Source organism: Pogona vitticeps, chromosome 1 (assembly GCF_051106095.1).
Source record: "Pogona vitticeps strain Pit_001003342236 chromosome 1, PviZW2.1, whole genome shotgun sequence".
NCBI lineage: Eukaryota > Metazoa > Chordata > Lepidosauria > Squamata > Agamidae > Pogona > Pogona vitticeps.
This window is the reverse complement of record NC_135783.1, coordinates 8,198,266-8,222,788: the sequence shown is the minus strand read 5'-3', so window position 1 is coordinate 8,222,788 and position 24,523 is coordinate 8,198,266. Positions and strand designations below refer to the sequence as shown.

At 44.8% G+C, this 24,523-nt stretch overlaps 1 protein-coding gene across 1 annotated transcript in view; it reads left to right on the top strand.

Moving 5' to 3' along the window:
• Positions 1–24,523, top strand: part of REL (REL proto-oncogene, NF-kB subunit) — a 76,696-nt gene that overhangs the window by 8,681 nt on the left and 43,492 nt on the right. Inside the window, exon 2 of the mRNA XM_072986998.2 lies at positions 20,679–20,821. Within this exon, the coding sequence (XP_072843099.2) occupies positions 20,679–20,821 (143 nt within the window). The remainder of the gene's footprint in view (positions 1–20,678; positions 20,822–24,523) is intronic.

Genomic DNA, 24,523 nt, shown 5'->3' with positions numbered 1-24,523 from the left:
ACCATCTTGTCTTCTGTCGTCCCCTTCTCCTCTTGCCTTCACATGTTCCCAACATCAGGATCTTGTCCAGGTAGTCTTCTCTTCTCATGAGATGGCCAAAGTATTGGAGCCTCAGCTTCAGGATCTGTCCTTCCAGTGAGCACTCAGGGTTGATTTCCTTTAGAATGGATAGGTTTGATCTCCTTGCAGTCCAGGGGACTCTCGAAATTCTCCTCCAACACCACAATTCAAAAGCATCAATTATTTGACAGTCAGCCTTCTTTATGGTCCAGCTCTCACTTCCATGCATCACTTCTGGAAAAATCATAGCTTTGACTATGCGGACTTTTGTCGGCAAGGTGATGTCTCTGCTTTTTAAGATGCTGTCTAGGTTTGTCATCGCTTTCCTCCCAAGAAGCAGGTGTCTTTTAATTTCGTGGTTGCTGTCACCATCTGCAGTGATCATGGAGCCCAAGAAAGTAAAATCTGTCCCTGCCTCCCTATCTTCCCCTTCGATTTGCCAGGAGGTGAAAACCCTACTAGCGTCCTTATAAGTTATTTCTGACTTGATGGCCCATAGCATCAGCAACAGTCGTCTCTCCACTTCAGAGGTGGTAGTTGCTTTTTAAATCAACTGCTCTCTCAATATACCCCTGCCAGCTTAGCAATGGACATCTTAATTCTAGGAATTCTTATTCAGAAAAATAGCTCTTCTCATTTCCGGTGCAGGTACTGTACCTCACAAAATAAATCAAAAAGGCCCAACCTTCAGTTCTCAATTTTATCTGAGCCACAGCAACCCTTGTTATCTCACTATAATCAGTATAATAAACATCATTTCTGCCCTGCCGTTTCGATTTATAACATTCAACACAAGGTTATTATGCACAATCCCCAAAGTGTGAAAAGAAAGACATCAAAACATTCGATGCATTATGCAATCAGCGATCGAGCCACTCAGAACTTATTTTTTTCAGACACCAAGACTGAAACAGAGGGGAAATCAGTTTTCGTCTTTGGCAGGTTGCCAGCGGTTTTCTTGTTTACTCCTTAGAGCTAACTAATTTTTCTTTTACTACTTAGAGCTAACTAATTTCTCTTCCCCCCCCCACCGGTTCCCCCCCTCATCGAGATGAGCAATATTGCCGGTCTTCACGGGTTGGTTTTGTTTTGTTTTGAAAGGCTGAACAATTCCCACAGAGTAGAAGGAAACAACCACCTTACGGTTCCTCCCTGGCAACTGGGGAAATTGCTTGCTTGGGTATTAAGATCATCAGAGGAGGCCTTTCTCTTGGTTCCACCATTTTCCCAAGTATGTCTGACGGGGACACCGGAGAGGGCCTTCTCTGTGGCTGCTCTTAGACTTTGGAACTTCCTCCCACTGGAGGCCAGCCTAGCCGCATCTTTGCTGTCCTTCCGCAAGCAGGCAAAGACCTTTCTCTCTAGCCAAGCTTTCCCTGAGCAACTGGCTGCCTGAGTGGGGTCGTTAAATGGATTATTGTGCCTTACTGCTTTGACAGTGTCGTTAGGATTGCTTTTGTTTACCTTTTCCCAGAGTAGTATTGGTTGGATCCATTTTGATATTTGTACACTTCTTGGTTTTAGCGTTAAATATTGTCTTTTAATGATTGATGTAAAGCTGCCTTGTGTCCTTTTTAAGGAGAAAGGCGGGATAAAAATATTTTAAATAATAAATACATTAAATAAATAATTGTCCAGAAGGGCAAACTACACTTAACCATTTCCATACAAGCTGGGTATTAAACTTTGGCCTACAGCTGGTTTTGTAAATTGGCTTGTTTAGAAATGAAGGCGCTACACAAGAAGAGGGTGAAAGAGGAGAGTCTGAAGCTCAAGATAAATTAAAAAAAAAACGATCATGGCCACTGGTCCCATCTAGTAGGCATCCTTCAGTCTCGAAAGACTATGGTATCGTGCTCTGTATGGAGGACTTGGAACAGCGTCTAGTGTGGCTGAGGAGGCCAATTCGAGAGTGACAATCCCTTCCACACTGGAGACAAATCCAATCTGTCCCCTGTCCAGCTCCCTGGTTTTGCTTCCTTTGTGACTTCCTCTTTGCCTCAGCCTGCTGGACAAGGGTCTCTTCAAATTGGGAGAGGCCGTGATGTACTGCCTGCCTCCAGGCTGAACGATCAGATGTCAGAGTTTCCCATCTGTTGAGGTCTATTCCTAAGGCCTTCAGATCCCGCTTGCAGATGTCCTTGTATCGCAGCTGTGGTCTCCCTCTGGGGCGATTTCCCTGCACTAATTCTCCATATAGGAGATCCTTTGGAATCCGACCATCAGCCATTCTCACAACGTGCCCAAGCCAGCGTAGACGTCGCTGTTTCAGTAATGTATGCATGCTGAAAATTCCAGCTCGTTCTAGGACTACTCTATTTGGAACTCTGTCCTGCCAGGTGATACCAAAAATCCGTCGTAGGCAACGCATATGGAAGGTGTTCAGCTTCCTCTCCTGCCGGGCACAAAGTGTCCAGGACTCACTGCAGTACAGGAGTGTGCTCAGGACACAGGCTCTATAGACCTGGATCTTGGTATGTGTCATCAGTTTCTTATTGAGCCATACTCTCTTTGTGAGTCTAGAGAACATGGTGGCTGCTTTCCCAATGCGTTTATCCAGCTCGACATCTAGAGAGAGGGTGTCAGAGATGGTTGAGCCAAGGTACACAAAGTCATGAACAACCTCCAATTCTTGTGTGGAGATGGTAATAGAGGGAGGTGAGTCCACACCCTGGCCCATGACTTGTGTTTTCTTCAGGCTGATTGTTAGTCCAAAGTCTTGGCAGGCCTTGCTGAAACGGTTCATGAGTTGTTGGAGGTCTTCAGCAGAGTGGGCAACAATGGCTGCATCGTCTGCAAAGAGGAAGTCCCTCATGCATTTCAGTTGGACTTTGGTCTTCGCTCTCAATCTAGAGAGATTAAAGAGCTTTCCATCTGATCTAGTCCGGAGATAGACACCTTCTGTTGCAGTTCCAAAGGCATGCTTCAGCATGACAGCAAAAAAGATCCCAAAAAGTGTTGGTGCGAGGACACAGCCCTGTTTCACTCCGCTTCGGATGTCAAAGGGATCTGATGTTGAGCCGTCAAAAACTACAGTGCCTTTCATTCCATCGTGGAAGGACCTGATGATGTTAAGGAGACGAGGTGGACATCCAATCTTGGGAAGTATTTTGAAAAGGCCATCCCTGCTAACCAAGTCAAATGCTTTTGTAAGGTCTATGAAGGCCACTAAGAGTGGCTGTTGTTGTTCCCTGCATTTCTCCTGCAACTGTCGGAGGGAGAATACCATGTCAGTGGTGGATCTATTTGCTCGAAATCCACACTGTGATTCCGGATAGACTCTGTCTGCAAGCACCTGGAGCCTCTTCAGCACAACACGGGCAAGCAGCTTCCCTACAACGCTAAGAAGAGAGATACCACGGTAGTTATTGCAGTCACCCCTGTCACCTTTGTTCTTGTACAACGTGACAATGTTTGCGTCCTTCATGTCCTGTGGTACTCCACCTTCCCTCCAGCAGAGACAAAAGATTTCATACAGTTCGGTGATGATGATCTCCTTACCGCATTTCAGCACTTCAACAGGGATGTTGTCCCTTCCAGGTGCCTTGCCAGAGGTGAGGGAATCCAAGGCCGCATTTATTTCTGCTAGGGTTGGTTCGCTGTCCAGCTCTTCCAAGACAGGCAGGCACTCAATGTTATTTAATGCTTCTTCGGTTACTACATTCTTTCTGGAATATAGCTCGGAGTAGTGCTGCACCCAGCGTTCCATCTGCTGTGCTCGGTCCTGGATGATCACACCTGTAGTAGACTTTAAGGGAGCAGATTTCTTCTGTAATGGACCTAAGGCCTGCTTGATACCATCATACATTCCTTTGATGTTACCTGTGTCCGCTGCTATCTGTATCTGAGAGCAAAGCTGAAGCCAATAGTCATTGGAGCATCTCCTGGCAGCCTGTTGGACTTGGCTACGAGCGGCTCGAAGAGCTTGCAGGTTGTACTCGCTAGGGCAGGCTTTGTATGCTGCTAGAGCTCTTCTCTTATCCTCAATGGCTGGCATTAACTCCTCCGAATGGGCTTCGAACCAGTCAGCCATCTTTCTGGTCTTCTTGCCGAAGGTGGACAAGGCGGTGTTGTAGACAGTGTTCTTGAAGTGTTCCCATCGTTCAGGTGCATTTACATTAGCTGGACCTGGAAGGGTTTCCTCGAGTGCTTGGGCAAATTCCTTCACTTTTCTTTGATCGCGAGTCTTGTTGATGTCAATACGTGGTCTTCCTTCCTTTTTCATGTGATACAATTTCTTTGTTCGCAGTTTTACTCTACTACACACCAGGGAGTGATCAGTATCGCAATCAGCACTCTGGTAGCTGCGTGTGATCGTAACACTAGGAAGGCTAGAACGTCTAGTGAGGATCAAATCGAGCTGATGCCAATGCTTGGATCTTGGATGTCTCCAGGAAACTCTGTGTTGCAGCTTCGTATTAAAGAATGTGTTGCTGACACAGAGACCATAGTAACAGCAAAACTCCAGTAAGCGTTGGCCATTTTCGTTCATCTTTCCAATGCCAAAACGGCCTAGACAAGTGGGCCAAGAATTGTGATCAGCACCAACTCTAGCATTAAAGTCTCCAAGAATGAACAGTGACTCTCTTTCAGGGACTTTTTTGATAGTAGCTGCCAGATCGTCGTAGAATTTGTCTTTCACTTCTGGAGTGGATGACAGTGTTGGTGCATATGCACTAATGAGGGTTACTGGTCCTGCTGATGAGTGGAGCTGCAGAGACAGGATTCTTTCACTCCCCACAGTGGGTGGAACAATGCATCTCAGGAGAGTGTTTCTGACTGCAAAGCCAACACCATATTCCCTGGTCTCATTCGATGGTTTTCCCTGCCAGAAGAATGAGAAGTTTTTTTCTTTGACAGATCCCGAGTCTGGCAGTCTTGTCTCTTGCAGGGCAACAATGTCCATCTGCAGTCTACTCAGTTCCATGTCAATGACAGCTGTCTTGCGCACATCGTCTATTTCTTGCAGGTCGTTAGGAAAGCCGTAGTCAGGAAAGCCAGGGGTCATTGTCCGTACATTCCAGGTGCCCAGCTTTAGGGCAGAAGTTTTCTTATGATTGTTGCATGGTGCACGGTTGTCGATCTGCTTGTCGGGTTTCACCCTAAACCCCACGCACCCCGTGAGGTTAACAGACCGTGGCGAGGTAGCACCTTACTGGCTGGGGGCTGCCCAGCTTAAGGCGGGCGGTATCTACCTAGTGAGGTGCAATGACCTCTCCCACCGTCAGAAGTAGCCCCTGGCGTCCTGCTCTACGCCAATTCAGCAATGACTTATAACCGGTAACTGCTACTTCCCGTGTTGTTTCGACGCTGTATGCGAAGCTGGAGTGTCCTCTCCAGAGCACGAAGCCTGGGTAAAATAGTATGGAGGATAGGCTGTTACCCAAGCAGCAAATCCCCCCTCTCCACATCGCTGAAATGGTCCAGTGGAAAGGCAAGAGCCAATACAACTGGTTCCAGCAACGTCGCAGGAGTTGGCAGAGTGAAAGAAAATGCCTCCGGGACTCCGGCTCCGGATTTTGCCTCGAGGTTATCTCCTGAAGCCCTTTCCATAAGTGGATATAGCCACAAGGCAGTGGAGGTTAAAATTTGGAGTTTTCCTTCTCCTAGATGGGCTGCCTTCCAGGGCTGACGAGTCCCACCTACCCGGCCTGCTCTCTTTTACCAAATTAAGTAAGAGATAGGATTAGGGAATTTCATGTGACACACTCTCCTCCTCATTCTCTTTTTAAAGCTGAAATTCTGCCCTCCTTCAGGACATCCATATTCAGCATATTGGGGTTGGAGATAGACTTAGAGTATTTCGCGCGCCGTTAGGCGCGCGGTCCAGTAAAATCAGGATTCAAACTACTAGGCCCTCCCACTAGACCATGTGATGAGCCAGAACAAAGAGACAGGAAAAAACAGACTTCTCCACAAAAAGCCTACCTTTCGCCTCCTTCCCAGCCAAGACCCTTAAGGAAAATGGACACAGGCTCCAGTAAAATCAGGATTCAAACTACTAGGCCCTCCCACTAGACCATGTGATGAGCCAGAACAAAGAGACAGGAAAAAACAGACTTCTCCACAAAAAGCCTACCTTTCGCCTCCTTCCCAGCCAAGACCCTTAAGGAAAATGGACACAGGCTCCAGTAAAATCAGGATTCAAACTACTAGGCCCTCCCACTAGACCATGTGATGAGCCAGAACAAAGAGACAGGAAAAAACAGACTTCTCCACAAAAAGCCTACCTTTCGCCTCCTTCCCAGCCAAGACCCTTAAGGAAAATGGACACAGGCTCCAGTAAAATCAGGATTCAAACTACTAGGCCCTCCCACTAGACCATGTGATGAGCCAGAACAAAGAGACAGGAAAAAACAGACTTCTCCACAAAAAGCCTACCTTTCGCCTCCTTCCCAGCCAAGACCCTTAAGGAAAATGGACACAGGCTCCAGTAAAATCAGGATTCAAACTACTAGGCCCTCCCACTAGACCATGTGATGAGCCAGAACAAAGAGACAGGAAAAAACAGACTTCTCCACAAAAAGCCTACCTTTCGCCTCCTTCCCAGCCAAGACCCTTAAGGAAAATGGACACAGGCTCCAGTAAAATCAGGATTCAAACTACTAGGCCCTCCCACTAGACCATGTGATGAGCCAGAACAAAGAGACAGGAAAAAACAGACTTCTCCACAAAAAGCCTACCTTTCGCCTCCTTCCCAGCCAAGACCCTTAAGGAAAATGGACACAGGCTCCAGTAAAATCAGGATTCAAACTACTAGGCCCTCCCACTAGACCATGTGATGAGCCAGAACAAAGAGACAGGAAAAAACAGACTTCTCCACAAAAAGCCTACCTTTCGCCTCCTTCCCAGCCAAGACCCTTAAGGAAAATGGACACAGGCTCCAGTAAAATCAGGATTCAAACTACTAGGCCCTCCCACTAGACCATGTGATGAGCCAGAACAAAGAGACAGGAAAAAACAGACTTCTCCACAAAAAGCCTACCTTTCGCCTCCTTCCCAGCCAAGACCCTTAAGGAAAATGGACACAGGCTCCAGTAAAATCAGGATTCAAACTACTAGGCCCTCCCACTAGACCATGTGATGAGCCAGAACAAAGAGACAGGAAAAAACAGACTTCTCCACAAAAAGCCTACCTTTCGCCTCCTTCCCAGCCAAGACCCTTAAGGAAAATGGACACAGGCTCCAGTAAAATCAGGATTCAAACTACTAGGCCCTCCCACTAGACCATGTGATGAGCCAGAACAAAGAGACAGGAAAAAACAGACTTCTCCACAAAAAGCCTACCTTTCGCCTCCTTCCCAGCCAAGACCCTTAAGGAAAATGGACACAGGCTCCAGTAAAATCAGGATTCAAACTACTAGGCCCTCCCACTAGACCATGTGATGAGCCAGAACAAAGAGACAGGAAAAAACAGACTTCTCCACAAAAAGCCTACCTTTCGCCTCCTTCCCAGCCAAGACCCTTAAGGAAAATGGACACAGGCTCCAGTAAAATCAGGATTCAAACTACTAGGCCCTCCCACTAGACCATGTGATGAGCCAGAACAAAGAGACAGGAAAAAACAGACTTCTCCACAAAAAGCCTACCTTTCGCCTCCTTCCCAGCCAAGACCCTTAAGGAAAATGGACACAGGCTCCAGTAAAATCAGGATTCAAACTACTAGGCCCTCCCACTAGACCATGTGATGAGCCAGAACAAAGAGACAGGAAAAAACAGACTTCTCCACAAAAAGCCTACCTTTCGCCTCCTTCCCAGCCAAGACCCTTAAGGAAAATGGACACAGGCTCCAGTAAAATCAGGATTCAAACTACTAGGCCCTCCCACTAGACCATGTGATGAGCCAGAACAAAGAGACAGGAAAAAACAGACTTCTCCACAAAAAGCCTACCTTTCGCCTCCTTCCCAGCCAAGACCCTTAAGGAAAATGGACACAGGCTCCAGTAAAATCAGGATTCAAACTACTAGGCCCTCCCACTAGACCATGTGATGAGCCAGAACAAAGAGACAGGAAAAAACAGACTTCTCCACAAAAAGCCTACCTTTCGCCTCCTTCCCAGCCAAGACCCTTAAGGAAAATGGACACAGGCTCCAGTAAAATCAGGATTCAAACTACTAGGCCCTCCCACTAGACCATGTGATGAGCCAGAACAAAGAGACAGGAAAAAACAGACTTCTCCACAAAAAGCCTACCTTTCGCCTCCTTCCCAGCCAAGACCCTTAAGGAAAATGGACACAGGCTCCAGTAAAATCAGGATTCAAACTACTAGGCCCTCCCACTAGACCATGTGATGAGCCAGAACAAAGAGACAGGAAAAAACAGACTTCTCCACAAAAAGCCTACCTTTCGCCTCCTTCCCAGCCAAGACCCTTAAGGAAAATGGACACAGGCTCCAGTAAAATCAGGATTCAAACTACTAGGCCCTCCCACTAGACCATGTGATGAGCCAGAACAAAGAGACAGGAAAAAACAGACTTCTCCACAAAAAGCCTACCTTTCGCCTCCTTCCCAGCCAAGACCCTTAAGGAAAATGGACACAGGCTCCAGTAAAATCAGGATTCAAACTACTAGGCCCTCCCACTAGACCATGTGATGAGCCAGAACAAAGAGACAGGAAAAAACAGACTTCTCCACAAAAAGCCTACCTTTCGCCTCCTTCCCAGCCAAGACCCTTAAGGAAAATGGACACAGGCTCCAGTAAAATCAGGATTCAAACTACTAGGCCCTCCCACTAGACCATGTGATGAGCCAGAACAAAGAGACAGGAAAAAACAGACTTCTCCACAAAAAGCCTACCTTTCGCCTCCTTCCCAGCCAAGACCCTTAAGGAAAATGGACACAGGCTCCAGTAAAATCAGGATTCAAACTACTAGGCCCTCCCACTAGACCATGTGATGAGCCAGAACAAAGAGACAGGAAAAAACAGACTTCTCCACAAAAAGCCTACCTTTCGCCTCCTTCCCAGCCAAGACCCTTAAGGAAAATGGACACAGGCTCCAGTAAAATCAGGATTCAAACTACTAGGCCCTCCCACTAGACCATGTGATGAGCCAGAACAAAGAGACAGGAAAAAACAGACTTCTCCACAAAAAGCCTACCTTTCGCCTCCTTCCCAGCCAAGACCCTTAAGGAAAATGGACACAGGCTCCAGTAAAATCAGGATTCAAACTACTAGGCCCTCCCACTAGACCATGTGATGAGCCAGAACAAAGAGACAGGAAAAAACAGACTTCTCCACAAAAAGCCTACCTTTCGCCTCCTTCCCAGCCAAGACCCTTAAGGAAAATGGACACAGGCTCCAGTAAAATCAGGATTCAAACTACTAGGCCCTCCCACTAGACCATGTGATGAGCCAGAACAAAGAGACAGGAAAAAACAGACTTCTCCACAAAAAGCCTACCTTTCGCCTCCTTCCCAGCCAAGACCCTTAAGGAAAATGGACACAGGCTCCAGTAAAATCAGGATTCAAACTACTAGGCCCTCCCACTAGACCATGTGATGAGCCAGAACAAAGAGACAGGAAAAAACAGACTTCTCCACAAAAAGCCTACCTTTCGCCTCCTTCCCAGCCAAGACCCTTAAGGAAAATGGACACAGGCTCCAGTAAAATCAGGATTCAAACTACTAGGCCCTCCCACTAGACCATGTGATGAGCCAGAACAAAGAGACAGGAAAAAACAGACTTCTCCACAAAAAGCCTACCTTTCGCCTCCTTCCCAGCCAAGACCCTTAAGGAAAATGGACACAGGCTCCAGTAAAATCAGGATTCAAACTACTAGGCCCTCCCACTAGACCATGTGATGAGCCAGAACAAAGAGACAGGAAAAAACAGACTTCTCCACAAAAAGCCTACCTTTCGCCTCCTTCCCAGCCAAGACCCTTAAGGAAAATGGACACAGGCTCCAGTAAAATCAGGATTCAAACTACTAGGCCCTCCCACTAGACCATGTGATGAGCCAGAACAAAGAGACAGGAAAAAACAGACTTCTCCACAAAAAGCCTACCTTTCGCCTCCTTCCCAGCCAAGACCCTTAAGGAAAATGGACACAGGCTCCAGTAAAATCAGGATTCAAACTACTAGGCCCTCCCACTAGACCATGTGATGAGCCAGAACAAAGAGACAGGAAAAAACAGACTTCTCCACAAAAAGCCTACCTTTCGCCTCCTTCCCAGCCAAGACCCTTAAGGAAAATGGACACAGGCTCCAGTAAAATCAGGATTCAAACTACTAGGCCCTCCCACTAGACCATGTGATGAGCCAGAACAAAGAGACAGGAAAAAACAGACTTCTCCACAAAAAGCCTACCTTTCGCCTCCTTCCCAGCCAAGACCCTTAAGGAAAATGGACACAGGCTCCAGTAAAATCAGGATTCAAACTACTAGGCCCTCCCACTAGACCATGTGATGAGCCAGAACAAAGAGACAGGAAAAAACAGACTTCTCCACAAAAAGCCTACCTTTCGCCTCCTTCCCAGCCAAGACCCTTAAGGAAAATGGACACAGGCTCCAGTAAAATCAGGATTCAAACTACTAGGCCCTCCCACTAGACCATGTGATGAGCCAGAACAAAGAGACAGGAAAAAACAGACTTCTCCACAAAAAGCCTACCTTTCGCCTCCTTCCCAGCCAAGACCCATCACTCCCTGGCAATTAGAAAGGGAAGATATGGAGGCAGTGACAGATTTTACTTTCTTGGGCTCCATGATCACTGCAGATGGTGACAGCAGCCCCGAAATTAAAAGATGCATGCTTCTTGGGAGGAAAGCGATGAGAAACCTCGACAGTATCTTAAAAAGCAGACACATCACCTTGTCGACAAAGGTCCGCATAGTCATAGCTATGGTTTTTCCAGTAGTGATGTATGGAAGTGAAAGCTGGACCATAAAGAAGGCTGACCGCCAAAGAATGGATACTTTTGAATTGTGGTGCTGGAGGAGACTCTTGAGAGTCCCCTGGACTGCAAGGAGAACAAACCAATCCATTTTGAAGGAAATCAACCCTGAGTGCTCACTGGAAGGACAGATCCTGAAGCTGAGGCTCCAATACTTTGGGCATCTCATGAGAAGAGAAGACCCACTGGATGTTGGGAAAGTGTGAGGGCAAGAGGAGAAGGGGACGACAGAGGAGGAGATGATTGGACAGGGTCATCAAAGCGACTAACGTGAATTTGACCCAACTCCGGGAAGCAGTGGAAGACAGGAGGGCCTGGCGTGCTCTGGTCCATGGGGTCACGAAGAGTCGGAAACGATTTAACAACTAAACAACAACACACAAGAAGAAAAGGGTTTGTGCCTGCATTATGAACTGACATGTGGGCCTCTAAATGACTTTACTGATTCATTGGGCACCTTGCACTATTCTCCGTAGCAATTTCAACACCCAGGGCTTTGGCTTGCCTTTTGAGTTGAGCTTGGATCATGATTGGTCTAAAGACCGTAACAATAAACTGAACTAAACTGAGATCGGATCATATGAGAAGCAGATGGGAAGGATGTCTTGGGATGAAATTTATGACACCCGGATTGGTTTCCTGCTGCGCCTTCTTGTTCTATGTTTCCTTATCAGAGAGGAGAAGCTACAAACATTATATCCATTCAGAGCAGGTGGGTCCCTTCTATTCCGCAGCAGAATTCCTCATCCCGTCTCAAAGCCCTAATTGCTCCACCTCTGACATCTTTTGCAACACTTGGTGGACATCCGGTGACTGTGTGTAAAGTACTGAGCTGTATAATCTTGCAAATTCATGTTTTCAGATGACAGCTTCTGAAATTTCCCAGGTAGCCCGGCCAGAGGCTGTGTGGGGAGTTATGGGAGTTGTAGTCCAAAGACAAATGGCCAGCACCTCCAAGCAGGGTTGGGAAATGTCCCCAGCACGGAACCGAGGAAAGGTTACCAATGATCTGACTCAAGCGTAGTGCAGTTTTCTGTGTTTCGTTCTCAGTAGCTCTGCTCAGTTCTTGGGAATCTTTTTTTAATGTCTTGTTTCCCAAACACCCCAGAAACTCAGTTCTTGTGAATCCTGTTACATCACTTTCTCCTGAGTGCCAAAACGCTCCCAAAATACAGCTGCCGCTACTAGAAAAAAAGAGGAACTTTCGCTGACACTATCCCTATTGGGGAGATTAAGCCTAGTATTGAAATGCTAGAAAAGTATATTTTCATCACAGTCATCATCATCATCATCCCACCCCCTTAAATTTGATAAGCACTCTACAGGTATCAAAAGACAACAGTGATTAAGCATTTAAAAATCGCCTGCAACTTCCTTGGTGCTGCGTGAATATTAAAAATAATAAGGCATTCCTCTCTTCCCACCGATTCAAAATCTAAATGGCGTACTTGAAATGTTAAAAGTGGTCTCCAGAATGTCTTTTCTTGCAGGGAAAAATATTTAAAGTTTCTGGTTAATTTTCAACTTTACAGAAGGATAATGGACTGCTGCTGGGCAAGTGAAGTCTGATTTTTCTTTGTTTCCTGTTGGGTCAAGGGAGGAAGGTCGGGAAATAAGTCTGAAAATATAGTCTGGGATGTGGAGGAAAGATCTTTCGAGAGCGAGAAGCATTCCGGTCGTTCCTCATATTCCAAATGAATATTTGAAATATCGTTCAGTGAAGTACGTACAACTGAACTACTGACCCGGTCGGCTTCTGCACGATGGAAGCACCAACTTGTCTGTCAAACAAGCCAGCAAAATATCACGCTAGCCCCAGGCTTGGGGGTGAGGAGTGAGAAGAAGGGGCTGCCAGAAAAGAGAGAAGTAACATAGTTCTTCTCTATATAGCCTACCCCAGGTGATCTCACATTTACCTGGGAGTAGCAACCATCACCTGGTTAAGGTTCAGCAGGTGGGCACTGTTTTTTAGAGATGATGAATCCCCCGTTATGAACTCTATCAAATCAATGAATGGGGTTGACAGATGATGACACTCTTCCCTTAGTTATGGCAGTGTATATGATTGCTCACACTCCAGGCAGGCCTTTAGCCAGAGTTTCTACAGGTCTTCTGTAACAAACTTCCCCCCCCTCACTGCCAAATTGAAGCATAAGTCCAGTCATTAATTTCAGTTAAAGTGAACTTTGTGAATCCATGGAAGCTACTTAAGTATTGACTTTGTTGTTCAGTCGTTAAGTCATGTCCGACTCTTCGTGACCCCATGGACCAGAGCATGCCAGGCCCTCCTGTCTTCCACTGCCTCCCAGAGTCTGGTCAAATTCATCTTGGTACCTTCGATGACACTGCCCAACCATCTCGTCCTCTGTCATCCCCTTCTCCTCTTGCCTTCACACTTTGCCAACATCAGGGTCTTTTCCAGGGAGTCTTCTCTTCTCATGAGATGGCCAAAGGATTGGAGCCTCAGCTTCAGGATCTGTCCTTCCACTGAGCACTCGGGGTTGATTTCCTTTAGAATTGATAGGTTTGTTCTCCTTGCAGTCCAGGGGATTCTCAAGAGTCTCCTCCAGCACCACAGTTCAAAAGCATTAATTCTTCGGCGGTCAGCTTTCTTTATAGTACAGTGGTGCCCCGCTTGACGATGATAATCTGTTCCAGGAAAATCCCTGTTAAGCGAAATCATCGTCAAGGAAAAAAAATCCCCATGAAAACCGATCAATGCCTTCCAATGGGGGAAATACCTCATCGTCCAGCGAAGGTTGCCCATAGAGAACTGCCAATGAGCTGTTCTAATTTGCTATAATGCGAAACTTCTGCCCAGAAAGCAGCCATTTTGAGGAGGGAGGGAATCCATTTTGCGGAGGGAAGCCATTTTGCGGAGCCGGAAAAAACATCATTTTGCGAACAAGCGGTTCGCGAAGCAGGCTCCTAATCAACGTAATGCAAAAAAACCCCCATCAGAACCATCGTTTTGCGATCACAGTAGCGATTGCAAAAATGTCATAGTCAAGCGATTTCGACGTTATGCGGGGTAAGCGTCAAGCAGGGCACCACTGTATTGACTACCATTTATCAGTCTGTCTACTCTAGCTGAGCCTGGCCATTAGAGTCAAGCCTAAGAAGTGAATAAATATATCCGTTTAAGCACCTGGGGATAAAATATTTTTTGAAATGTTAATTGATATATTTAATCGGAAACATCTTGCTTGTTTATTCACATATTCATATTTGTATGCAAATTATTAAATAGTTGTTGTTGGAAACTCACTTTGATTGGGGATTTGACCTGGGATGTATTGAGCATAAAGGTTAATTACAGCCTTGCTCTTTTGAGCCTTGCTTCTTTTCCTGGGGCCACTGTCAATGTCCATTTCAATGTCACTGGCATCAATTTGTAATTTGTTGCAAAGGAAATCCAAAAATCTGACCAAACTTGTATTGAGTTTTTTCAGTAAGCCAGTTCTGGATACATGTTTAATCTGTTTACTCAAGTGAAACGCTGCCTGATTATTTGCATGCATGCAGGATTGACAATTGAGTGGGCAGGTAAAGCTTTAAAGGTCTGTTATCTCAACTAGCAATCTGTGAAGGGAGTTCACCTCCTCCCTGTCTCTTCTTGAAACAATAGGGGAAGTTTCTAACTTCCTAGTAAAGGCTTATAATTATATTTCTAGCTAATTGGAGTCTGCTGTGGTGAGATTGAAAGTGAAGAGGAAGTCCTGAAGCAGCTTGTTTTTAAATGCTCTTGACTTTTGACTTTAATGAATGGCCACATTTCAGTGCTAAAGACTCTATCCAAAAGAGCCAACTTAAATGGCCATATTAATTTGTTCATTTATTATTACCTTTCTATTGTATCTTCCCACTAATGAGGTCTGGTACAAGGCTCCAAAGAGAACAAACCTACCCATTCTAAAGGAAATCAACCCTGAATGCTCACTGGAAGGACAGATCCTGAAGCTGAGGCTCCAATCCTTTGGCCATCTCATGAGAAGAGAAGACTCCCTGGAAAAGACCCTGATGTTCGGAAAGTGTGAAGGCAAGAGGAGAAGGGGACGACAGAGTTCGAGATGGCTGGACAGTGTCATCAAAGCGACCAGCATGAATTTGGCCCAACTCCGGGAGGCAGTGGAAGACAGGAGGGCCTGGCGTGCTCTGGTCCATGGGGTCACGAAGAGTCAGACAAGACTTAACGACTAAACGACAACAACAATGACGCTGTTCTCCCTGTTCCTGACAACAGCCCTATAAAGTACATCAAGCTGAGAGTATGAGTAACCCAGGGTCACCCAAGAAAACCTCCTGACCCAAATGGGGATTTGAATCCAGGTCTTCCACATTCTAGCTGAACCACACGGAAAACACAAAGCAGCCGTCTTCTCTAGGTGGAGAAAAAAGTCTGGGTCGGATGACACCTCTGCCACCTCAGGGAAAGCTTGCTTGTTTTAAACTTTACTTATTTGAACATTGTGAGCTGCCTCAAGTCCCCTCCTCAGGAGAAAGGCGGCCTCCAGATGAGGCGAAAAAAATCACTGCAAAAAAGGGAAAGCTTTGGGAATGGTCCAGGCGTCTTCTTTCGGGTGGAGATATTATAAAAACTGGATAAATGAGGAAGAAGCACAAGTAGTCCCAACGTTAAAAAAAAAAATAAAAGCGGCCAACTCTTAGTCATGATTCTGGAAAGCAGCCTGCCCAAGAAGGAGAAAGACTGCAGAAAAGTGCCAATCTTTTCCCTCCTTGTAGCTTGTCTGTGACCCTTGTAAATGACTTCACTGCCTGGGGCAGTGTCTTCTGTTTGGCTTTCGGAAGCCACGTGGTAGGCTTTGTGTCAGCCCAACAAGAAGTGGAATTCAATTGTACGACTAGGTTCAAACAGCAATATCAAGCCATTTTGGTCCTCCTACCTCATGGCAGGATGAGACCCGAGTTCTCACATGTGCACCATCTCCTTGGAAAACGATACCACTCCAGGATATAGAGCAATGCCTTTTAATAACACAACTCTGTAGGTAGAGCTACAGCATGAATGGCTACCCTGTTTTCCCGAAAATAAGACCTAACCTGAAAATAAGACCTAGTATAATTTTTCAAGATGCTCGCTTTATAAGCCCTACCCCAAAAATAAGCCCCAGTTAAGTGAAACCCTGCCCTCCACCCTTGTACAATGGTGCCTCGCTTAACGACAATAATCTGTTCCAGGAAAATCACGTTAAGCGAAAACATCGGAAAGCGAAAATAAAACCCCATTGAAACGCATTGAAACCTGTTTTTACCCCAATGGGGTAAAAACTCACTGTCCAGCGAAGATCCTCCATACGGCAGTCATTTTTGCTGCCTGTATAGCGAGGAATCTGTCCCTAAACACAGCGGGGATTTTGAAACCGCCGATTAGCTGTTCAAAAAATGTCGTTTTGTGAACAATCGGTTCCCGAAGCAGGGAACTGATCATCGCAAAACGAAATTTCCGCATTCAGACCATCGTTTTGCAATCGCAATTGCGATTGCAAAAAGATCATCGTTAAGCAGTTTCGTCGTAATGTGGGGCAATTGTAAAGCCACTATACAGCAACTGGAAGAAGATGACAACTGTGTTTGAATAAATGTAGATGGTTGTACATGAAAAAAAATAAAGCATCCCCTGAAAATAAGTCCTAATGCGTTTTTTGGTGCAAAAAGTAATATAAGACCCTGTCTTATTTTTGGGGAAACATGCTACAAAAGTCATGATAGACGAAGTTGGTTAGTGCAGCCTTCCTGGGGCCATCATCCCATCTAGGCTGGGGATTATGAGAGATTGATCCAAGAACATCTGGATCCCAACACTGGAATCCTCTGGTTTTGTGCTTTACCATTAATGGTAAGTGATTATTGTCACCTAGATGGAGGCTTGGAAATGCTGACCCTCCTGATGTTTTCCTGGCCCTTGTAAAGTGTTCAGGCAGAAATCGAAAGCAGAATGTTTTTAAAAAGTGAATGTGAAGTTGAATGTGTGTAACTCCCCAAATTGTTCTGCATTAGCAGATCTTCTATAAGATGTATTACATAAGGTAGCAGTTTGCTATACCGTCAAGCGTCAGTGATTGACAAAGGTTTTCAGTCACTGAATTCTGCTAACCCTCATCACATGCAGCTCATTGTTTGGCGTACACACAGGTGTTGTTCTGTGCCGTCAAATAGCCCTTGACTTATGCTGACCTCATGAATGAGTGATCTCCAAAATGTCCAGTCCACAGCAGCTCTTGTAGACTGGTGGCTTCCTTTAGGGAGTAAGCCCATCTTGTATTTGCTTTTCCTCTTTTCCTGCTGCCTTCCGCCTTTCCCAGCATCGTCGTCCGGATGTAGCCAAAACAGGACAACCTCCGCTTCAACCTTTTTGCCTTTTGAGTTGGCAACATTGATTTCCAACTGTGGATCAACTCCACATAAGGATGCTGAGCTCATTATAGCGGAGGTTATGTCACCAGCAGGATGAGAAACCAAACAGCTTTCAACCCCCCCTTTCTCTTTAGCCACCCAAGGCAAAAACTACCATGTAAAACAGGGGTGGGCAATTAATTTCTTGGGGGGGGGGACATTAAAAATCTGTGTTCAGGGGCCGAACCAACTTTACTTAAAAATAAAATGAAACAGTGATGTTATGATTGTTTTTATTTTATACTTGTTAATCTTCACAAATCCTAAAGAGGTTTTTTTGCGGCATGTTAAAGATAAGCATCTGATCAACTTTAGACAAAAAGCTATAAATGGTTTTGACGTTCAAAACTGTCCGTGGGCGGGACAGGAGTGGCTCGCGGGCCGTATGTGGCCCTCGGGCCGCACTTTGCCCAGGTCTGATGTAAAACGAAAGCACAGCAGGAACACAGCAGTGCAGTGGGTAGCGATGGCAGTGACCATACTAATCATGCACGGAGGAGAAAATCCTACAACGTGAGATTATGCCACTTGTACAAGAGAGATTGCCACTGGGCAAGAGATTATCTCCAGAAAGAAAACCTGCCTTTTGTTTGTGCAAGCAACATAGGCTTTTACTATGCCGGCAGGGGAGTTTCCACACCTCTGAAGCTCAATAGAACACTGGCACATTTTATTCATTTCAAGAAGTGTCGTTCAAGCCATGAATTCTGTGAGTGCAAGTGTAATTTTCAAATATGAACAACGTTTGACTTCTCCCATCCTTAAAACAGACCCACATGACATGTGTGGAGAATGCTTTGTATAATGATGTACATCCTAATGAAGACCATCACTTTGCCACACTGACTGAGATGTTTTGCCCTCTCTTTTTCTCCTCTCTTGTTGCCACGTTTGCTTTATGGGACCCTTCTCTGGAATTTGGTCCAGAGAGATGCCCATTTTCCTTTTAACAGAAAGTTTCCTGTGCCAGCTCAAGGACCAGAAGTTTTAGAAAGGCCTTCAACTTCACCAAAGGCTATTTCTTCCTTAACTTAGAACTACCATTATATTTGCAGCGCCAAACAATCTCTTGTCGTCCTACTCTCCTCTCTGGACTAACTGTTTCAGTTCAATATTTAATTGTTGTTGTTTAGTCGTTTAGTCGTGTCCGATTCTTCATGACCCCATGGACCAGAGCATGCCAGGCCCTCCTGTCCTCCAGTGCCTCCCGGATCTTGGTCAAATTCATGTTGATCTCTTCGATGACACCGTCCAGCCATCTCGTCCTCTGTCGTCCCCCTTCTCCTCTTGCCTTCGCACTTTCCTAACATAGAATTCACTAAAATACTGTATTAAATAATATTTGTTGTTGTTGTTGTTTAGTCGTTTAGTCATGTCCGACTCTTCGTGACCCCATGGACCAGAGCACGCCAGGCCCTCCTGTCTTCCACTGGCTCCTGGAGTTGTGTCAAATTCATGTTGGTCGCTTCGTTGACATTGTCCATCCATCTCATCCTCTGTCGTCCCCTTCTCCTCTTGCCTTCACATTTTCCCAACATCAGGGTCTTTTCTAGGGAGTCTTCTCATGAGATGAACAAAGTATTGGAGCCTCAGCTTCAGGGTCTGTCCTTCCAATGAGCACTCAGGGTTTATATTATATTAAATAATATAAACACCTTTAGCTGAAATAACAAAAATGTATACTGTGAGCCACACTGGGTCCAGCATCCAAGAAAGGCAGAGTATAAATGAAACTAATTGTATGGGGGATCATTCTGCCCCCCCATACCCTGAAGTAGTACAGTGAGGGTTATGTCTACATTTAATAACAATGGTAGAGTAATTGTTACACTGGACAGAAAGTGATTCAGCAATACAGTGGTGCCCCGTATAGCGAGGTTAATCCGTTCCGGATTAACCTTCGCTATACGAAAACATCGCTGTGCGGGTAAGTAAAACCTACTGGAACGCATTAAACTTAGTTTAATGCGTTCCAATAAGTGTGTAAACTTACCCCTCCAGCAATGTTTTCGCTCCAGCGGCCATTTTGGAGCCGCCGATCAGCTGTTCGGCGGCTCCAAAATGGCCGCCGGAGCCCTGATTGTCGCAAAGCGAGTGCGGCGATTGGGGCTGATCCGTATAGCGATCCCCAAAAAGGGATTGCTATACGGATTTTTCGTTAAACGGTGCACTCGTTAAGCGAGGCACCACTGTATTTGGTCTCATGTCATCGGGTCTGGCTAACATGAACATAACTGCCTATGCTATAGCGGTTGTTCTGACTTATTGTAATAACGAACTTACTTTGATTTTAAACAAACCTTGATTACCCTTTTAGTTCTTTGACTCAGTGTATGTTGCTATACCCTCTGGGCGTTTTTGAACTCATAATACCTACAATTTCTTTCTTCTGCTTATGTTGACTATGGCTGACGTTGGGCCCCGTTGCCCAACATGGTATGTATTATGATGATGACCATTCAGTGTGAGTGACCACATAACATGGCCCCAGGCATTCTATCATGTTTTGGAAGTGTGCTTTTCTCTATCTTTTCTGTTGTGCTGTTTGCTGTGATCCATTTATACTAGGAATGCTTTTATACCGGTGTGGGTGGGCGGATCTGCAACTTTGGAAGATTTACTGGGGAGTAAGTTTGTTTTTAACTAGAACTCGTAAGATCTACCAAGGAGAGCCAGTTGTTCCATTGAAATTGAATAACTAGGTTACTCTCTTATTTCTCATCAGATTCGTCCTATTAGCTGAAATCCTGTTGCCGTGCTATGGAAGAGGTGTAACTTTTAGAAGTAAATTGCTTCAAGTTAAGCAATCTCTGTAGACATTATCTTCCATTCGCCACAGAAAGTTACACCTTCTGCATAGCAGCACAACAGGATTTCGGACCTTTAGGTGCTGACTTACCTTTCAGAAGTTGATTTTAAAGGGTCTGTTCCCTAGCCAAGACTTTAGTGGTGTGTGTTATGCCTTTGAATCCTCTCCAGTTTTAGTCTGAGGTTTACAAGCAGGTACCTCTAAGATGCTGAAATTATTTTGGTAACAAGGTTCAGCAGCTTGAATAGTCCCTGTAAAGCAGGGGAGGATAAAAATCAATGATTTTTTAATAAATCAACTTGATTTAAATTAAGATTTAATTTTTTAAAAGTATCTGATTTTTTTAAAAAAATTAAATCAAATCCACCCTGCTGTAAAGTATAAACCAGAACCAAAAGAGGATTCACCACTCCCATGACATCAAAAGTTACCAACCTCTACTGCTAATAGTTCAGGAATATTTTTAATGTCACCTTCCCCCCCACCCCTTCTTCTTTCTAAAGGTAGCCATGAACCGTACATTGAAATACGTGAGCAGCCTAGACAGAGAGGGATGCGTTTCCGGTACAAATGTGAAGGGAGATCAGCAGGAAGCATTCCAGGAGAACACAGCACTGATATCAACCGGACTTTCCCATCTGTACAGGTATTTCTATTTGTTTCCATAGGTGTTGCTTCCTCTTTCTCCTTCTAAGTATGAGTAACTGCTGTACCTAGAGGTGAGACGGTTTGTGTTTTTTGGAGCACAGTTTCCAGAATTCCCGAAAGGGTCATCCGAAAACATGTCTGCCCACCTCTGGCCATATCACCCGGAACATAATGATTTTGGAAGCTAAGCAGGGTCGGACCTGGTTAGTACTTGCAGATCCTTAGTATTTCCTGGGAACGTCACTTGCAATCTGGAAGAGGCCTTTCTAAGAGTCAGAATGGACTGGTCTTGTCCAGAGGAGCCAAATATGATTTGCCTCGTGATAAGGCAGCTTTCTGTGTTTCCCATGCCATGCTAACAACAATGCTGGGGGATGTTTTGCCCATCTAATGAAGAAAAGTATCCCTGAAATTAATTCAGACTGCAGTCCTGTACCTGCTAACAGGGAGTAAGCCCCACTGACCTCAGTGAGGCTTAAACATCTGAGTAAATGGAAATAGGATATTGCTATAATGTGTCCTACCACTTTTCTTCCACGTAAAGAAAAGTGGGGGACTGTTGAGGTGATGATTTCCTCTGCCTTTTCATTCTTATATTATTTTTTTCTCCAAAAAAACACACACAAGTGCTTATTTTCAGGAGTTGTTTTATTTTATTTTTTGTTCATGTACGACCATCTACATTTATTCAATTATAGTCATGTCATCTTCTGGTTGCTGCACAAGGGCGAAGGGCGGGGATTCACTTAACTGGGGCTTATTTTTGGGGGTAGGGCTTATATTACGAGCATCCTGAAAAATTCTACAAGGGCTTATTTTCAGGTTAGGTCTTGTTTTCGGGGAACTAGGGTATATTCCCCTGTGCAAAGTATATTTCAGAGGTCAAGGGCCACAGTGATCATGGATGTGCTTCTAGCAGATGGCGTCTTTATCTGTCACAAAGATGGAGCAGCAAAAGGCTGATTGGGCAAACTTTAGCTACTGTCCACATGGGTTCACATGAACACAAAAATGTGTCTTCTGATATCTTAGTCCAAAGCACATACAGTTCTAGTATTTCTCTGAAATTGAACCTGGAAGTAGATTGGCAGCTGACGTCACTGACATGGAGTACAGTGGTGCCTCGCTTAACGACGATAATCTGTTCTAGGAAAATCGTCGTTAAGCGAAAACATTGTAAAGCGAAATTAAAAACCCCATTAAACCTCATTGAAACCCGTTTGATTTGTTCCAATGGGGTAAAAACTCACCGTCCAGCAAAGATCCTCCATACGGCGGCAATTTTCGCTGCCTGTATAGCGAGGAATCCATCCCTAAGCACAGCGGGGAGCCATTTTGAGCAGCTGGTGGCCATTTTGAAAACCCGACAATCAGCTGTTTGCTGATCATCGTAATGTGAAGAATCAGTTCCCGAAGCAGGGAACTGATCGTCACAAAGCAAAAAAAAAAACCATTAAAACATCGTTTTGCGATCGTAGTTGCGATCGCAAAAAGATCGTCGTAAAGTGGATTTGTCATAATGCGGGGCAATCGTTAAGCAAGGCACCACTGTATTTTGTATGTGAACATGTCTGGTTCCAACTAACAGAAAACATGTGGCTATATTTTGCACCAGTCTATATCTCTGCATAGTCTTCAAAAGCAGCACCAGGAAAAGCACATCACAACAATCAAGCATGGAGTTTGGAAGAGACATAAATAGTGTTGGCCTAGTGAGGCATTAATGTTTTTCCAGGCATGTAAAGGGAGCCTGTGATTCAGACTCCAGTCCCATAACCTCCCCAGATTGCTATAACTATGTTTAAGTTAGATTGTTCCTATCTTATCAGCATTCTTGTTACAATGACATATGACCAAGCTAACATCCTTCTGGGGAATCTGGGAGTATTGGAAACTGACACTCTAGGAAACAACAGGATGGTTTATATTTTGTTGCTTCTAACTCTGTTTCTGCTAATGCTTTTTACCTAACATTTTAAATATTATATTATTAATTCTTCTTCAATATTTGAATAATCTATTGTTTTTTAGTTTTTCATATTGTGTTTGGAATGATGCAAGCCCCATTGAGTCCTTTTTTTAAGGAGAAAAGTGGGGTAACATTATTTTAAATAAAGAAATAATAAATAGAGGGAATACTAAAACTGAAATAACAGAGGTGGAGGGGAAGAAACCCTGCCTGAAAGATGCTAGTGATAGTCCAGAAGTCACGTGTAACAAGCCTGAGTATCTGCCCGCCAAGAAATAGTTCTGAATCCAGGAGGCTCCTTATGTCCTTCTGATAGAATAATGGCCATCTCTTTTACAATTGGAGAACTAAGGAAAAGCGCCATAGTCCCAGATATTTTTGATTTATGGTTTTTTAGTATATTTGCTTTGATGGAACCTGTTTGTCTATTCCAGATTCTTTGAAGAAACAGACTTTAGAGAAATGTTCCTTTCCTTTCCTTCCCTTATTTTATTTTTATTTTTGGATCACAGCTCTAAGAATCTTCCAGTCAGCCTTAGGGGGCTGGGGGGCTGAGTTTCTTGGTATTACGCCTCAAGACAAGTTAACCTTTCTAGATGGGATTTTAAAAAAATCAAAATACCAAGAACAGTTTTGCTGAGTCATTCAATCCGAGCTGGACAATAATTAATTAGCTATGGGTGTAAACCGAAAGAGTAAGCTCTCCTTCTGAGGAAGTCCTGGGCTTTCTAAGAGACAAGTTGTTCCTTGTAAGCCTCATTTTCCTCTAGACGTGGTTAGCAGTTCCTATAGAGACTGTCCTTTTTCACTTTTAGTGGACAAGATTCTTCAAGACGCGATCAGCTAGAAAGATGCTGGATGCTCTGTGTCATTGGTGTCAGGTTGTGTGGTCCTTTCTGGTCCTCAGCATAAAGGCTATGGGATGCTGGCTTGAAAGCAGTTCCTTGAACATGGCAGGACAGAGGAACAAAACAGGGGGCCCTTTTCCACAACGCTGAATGCCCAAGACTGATAATAGATCTGAGGACTTCATTTTTCTTTTTAAGCAGATAACCTCCTGGCCAGCATGGTAATTCTGGAAGCAGTCATCCAAAAAAATGTACCGTATTTTTCGCTCCATAAGACACACATTTCCATAACACGCACCAATTTTTTAGGAGAAGAAAACAGGAAAATATAATCTGTTTTCTTCGCTCCATAAGACGCACAGACTTTCCACCACCACCCTGTTTTGTGGGGGAAAAGTGCGTCTTATGGTGCGAAAAATACGGTAACTTCTGGTCTTGCCAAGGCTTTGTCTTTCCCCACTCGCTTACATCTTCTCATGGAAAATCTGTTCAGGAGGAAAAGATGGAAGAGAATTTACAGAGTCTTTTGGAAAGTAAAAATCAGAATAACGTTGGTCACCAAGAACAAGCCATACCTAGATCTACTCGTATTACTCGTTCTAGCCAGGAGGGGCGGTTGAGGGGCCTAACGCTGAGGGAGGCCCCGAAGGAAGAAAACAAGAAACCGGGCCTTCTCGGCAGTGGCTCCCCATCTTTGGAATAATCTCCCCTCCGAGATCCGCTTGGCCCCTTTGCTGGGTATTTTCAAAAGTCAACTCAAAACCTGGCTATTTAGGCAGGCTTTCCTTCCGGGCACCACTTGATTTATTTTTCTCTTCATCTTGAATGATTGTTCGCTGTTGTGAAATTTTTGTCATATGTTAACTGTTTTTCTTCTATTTGA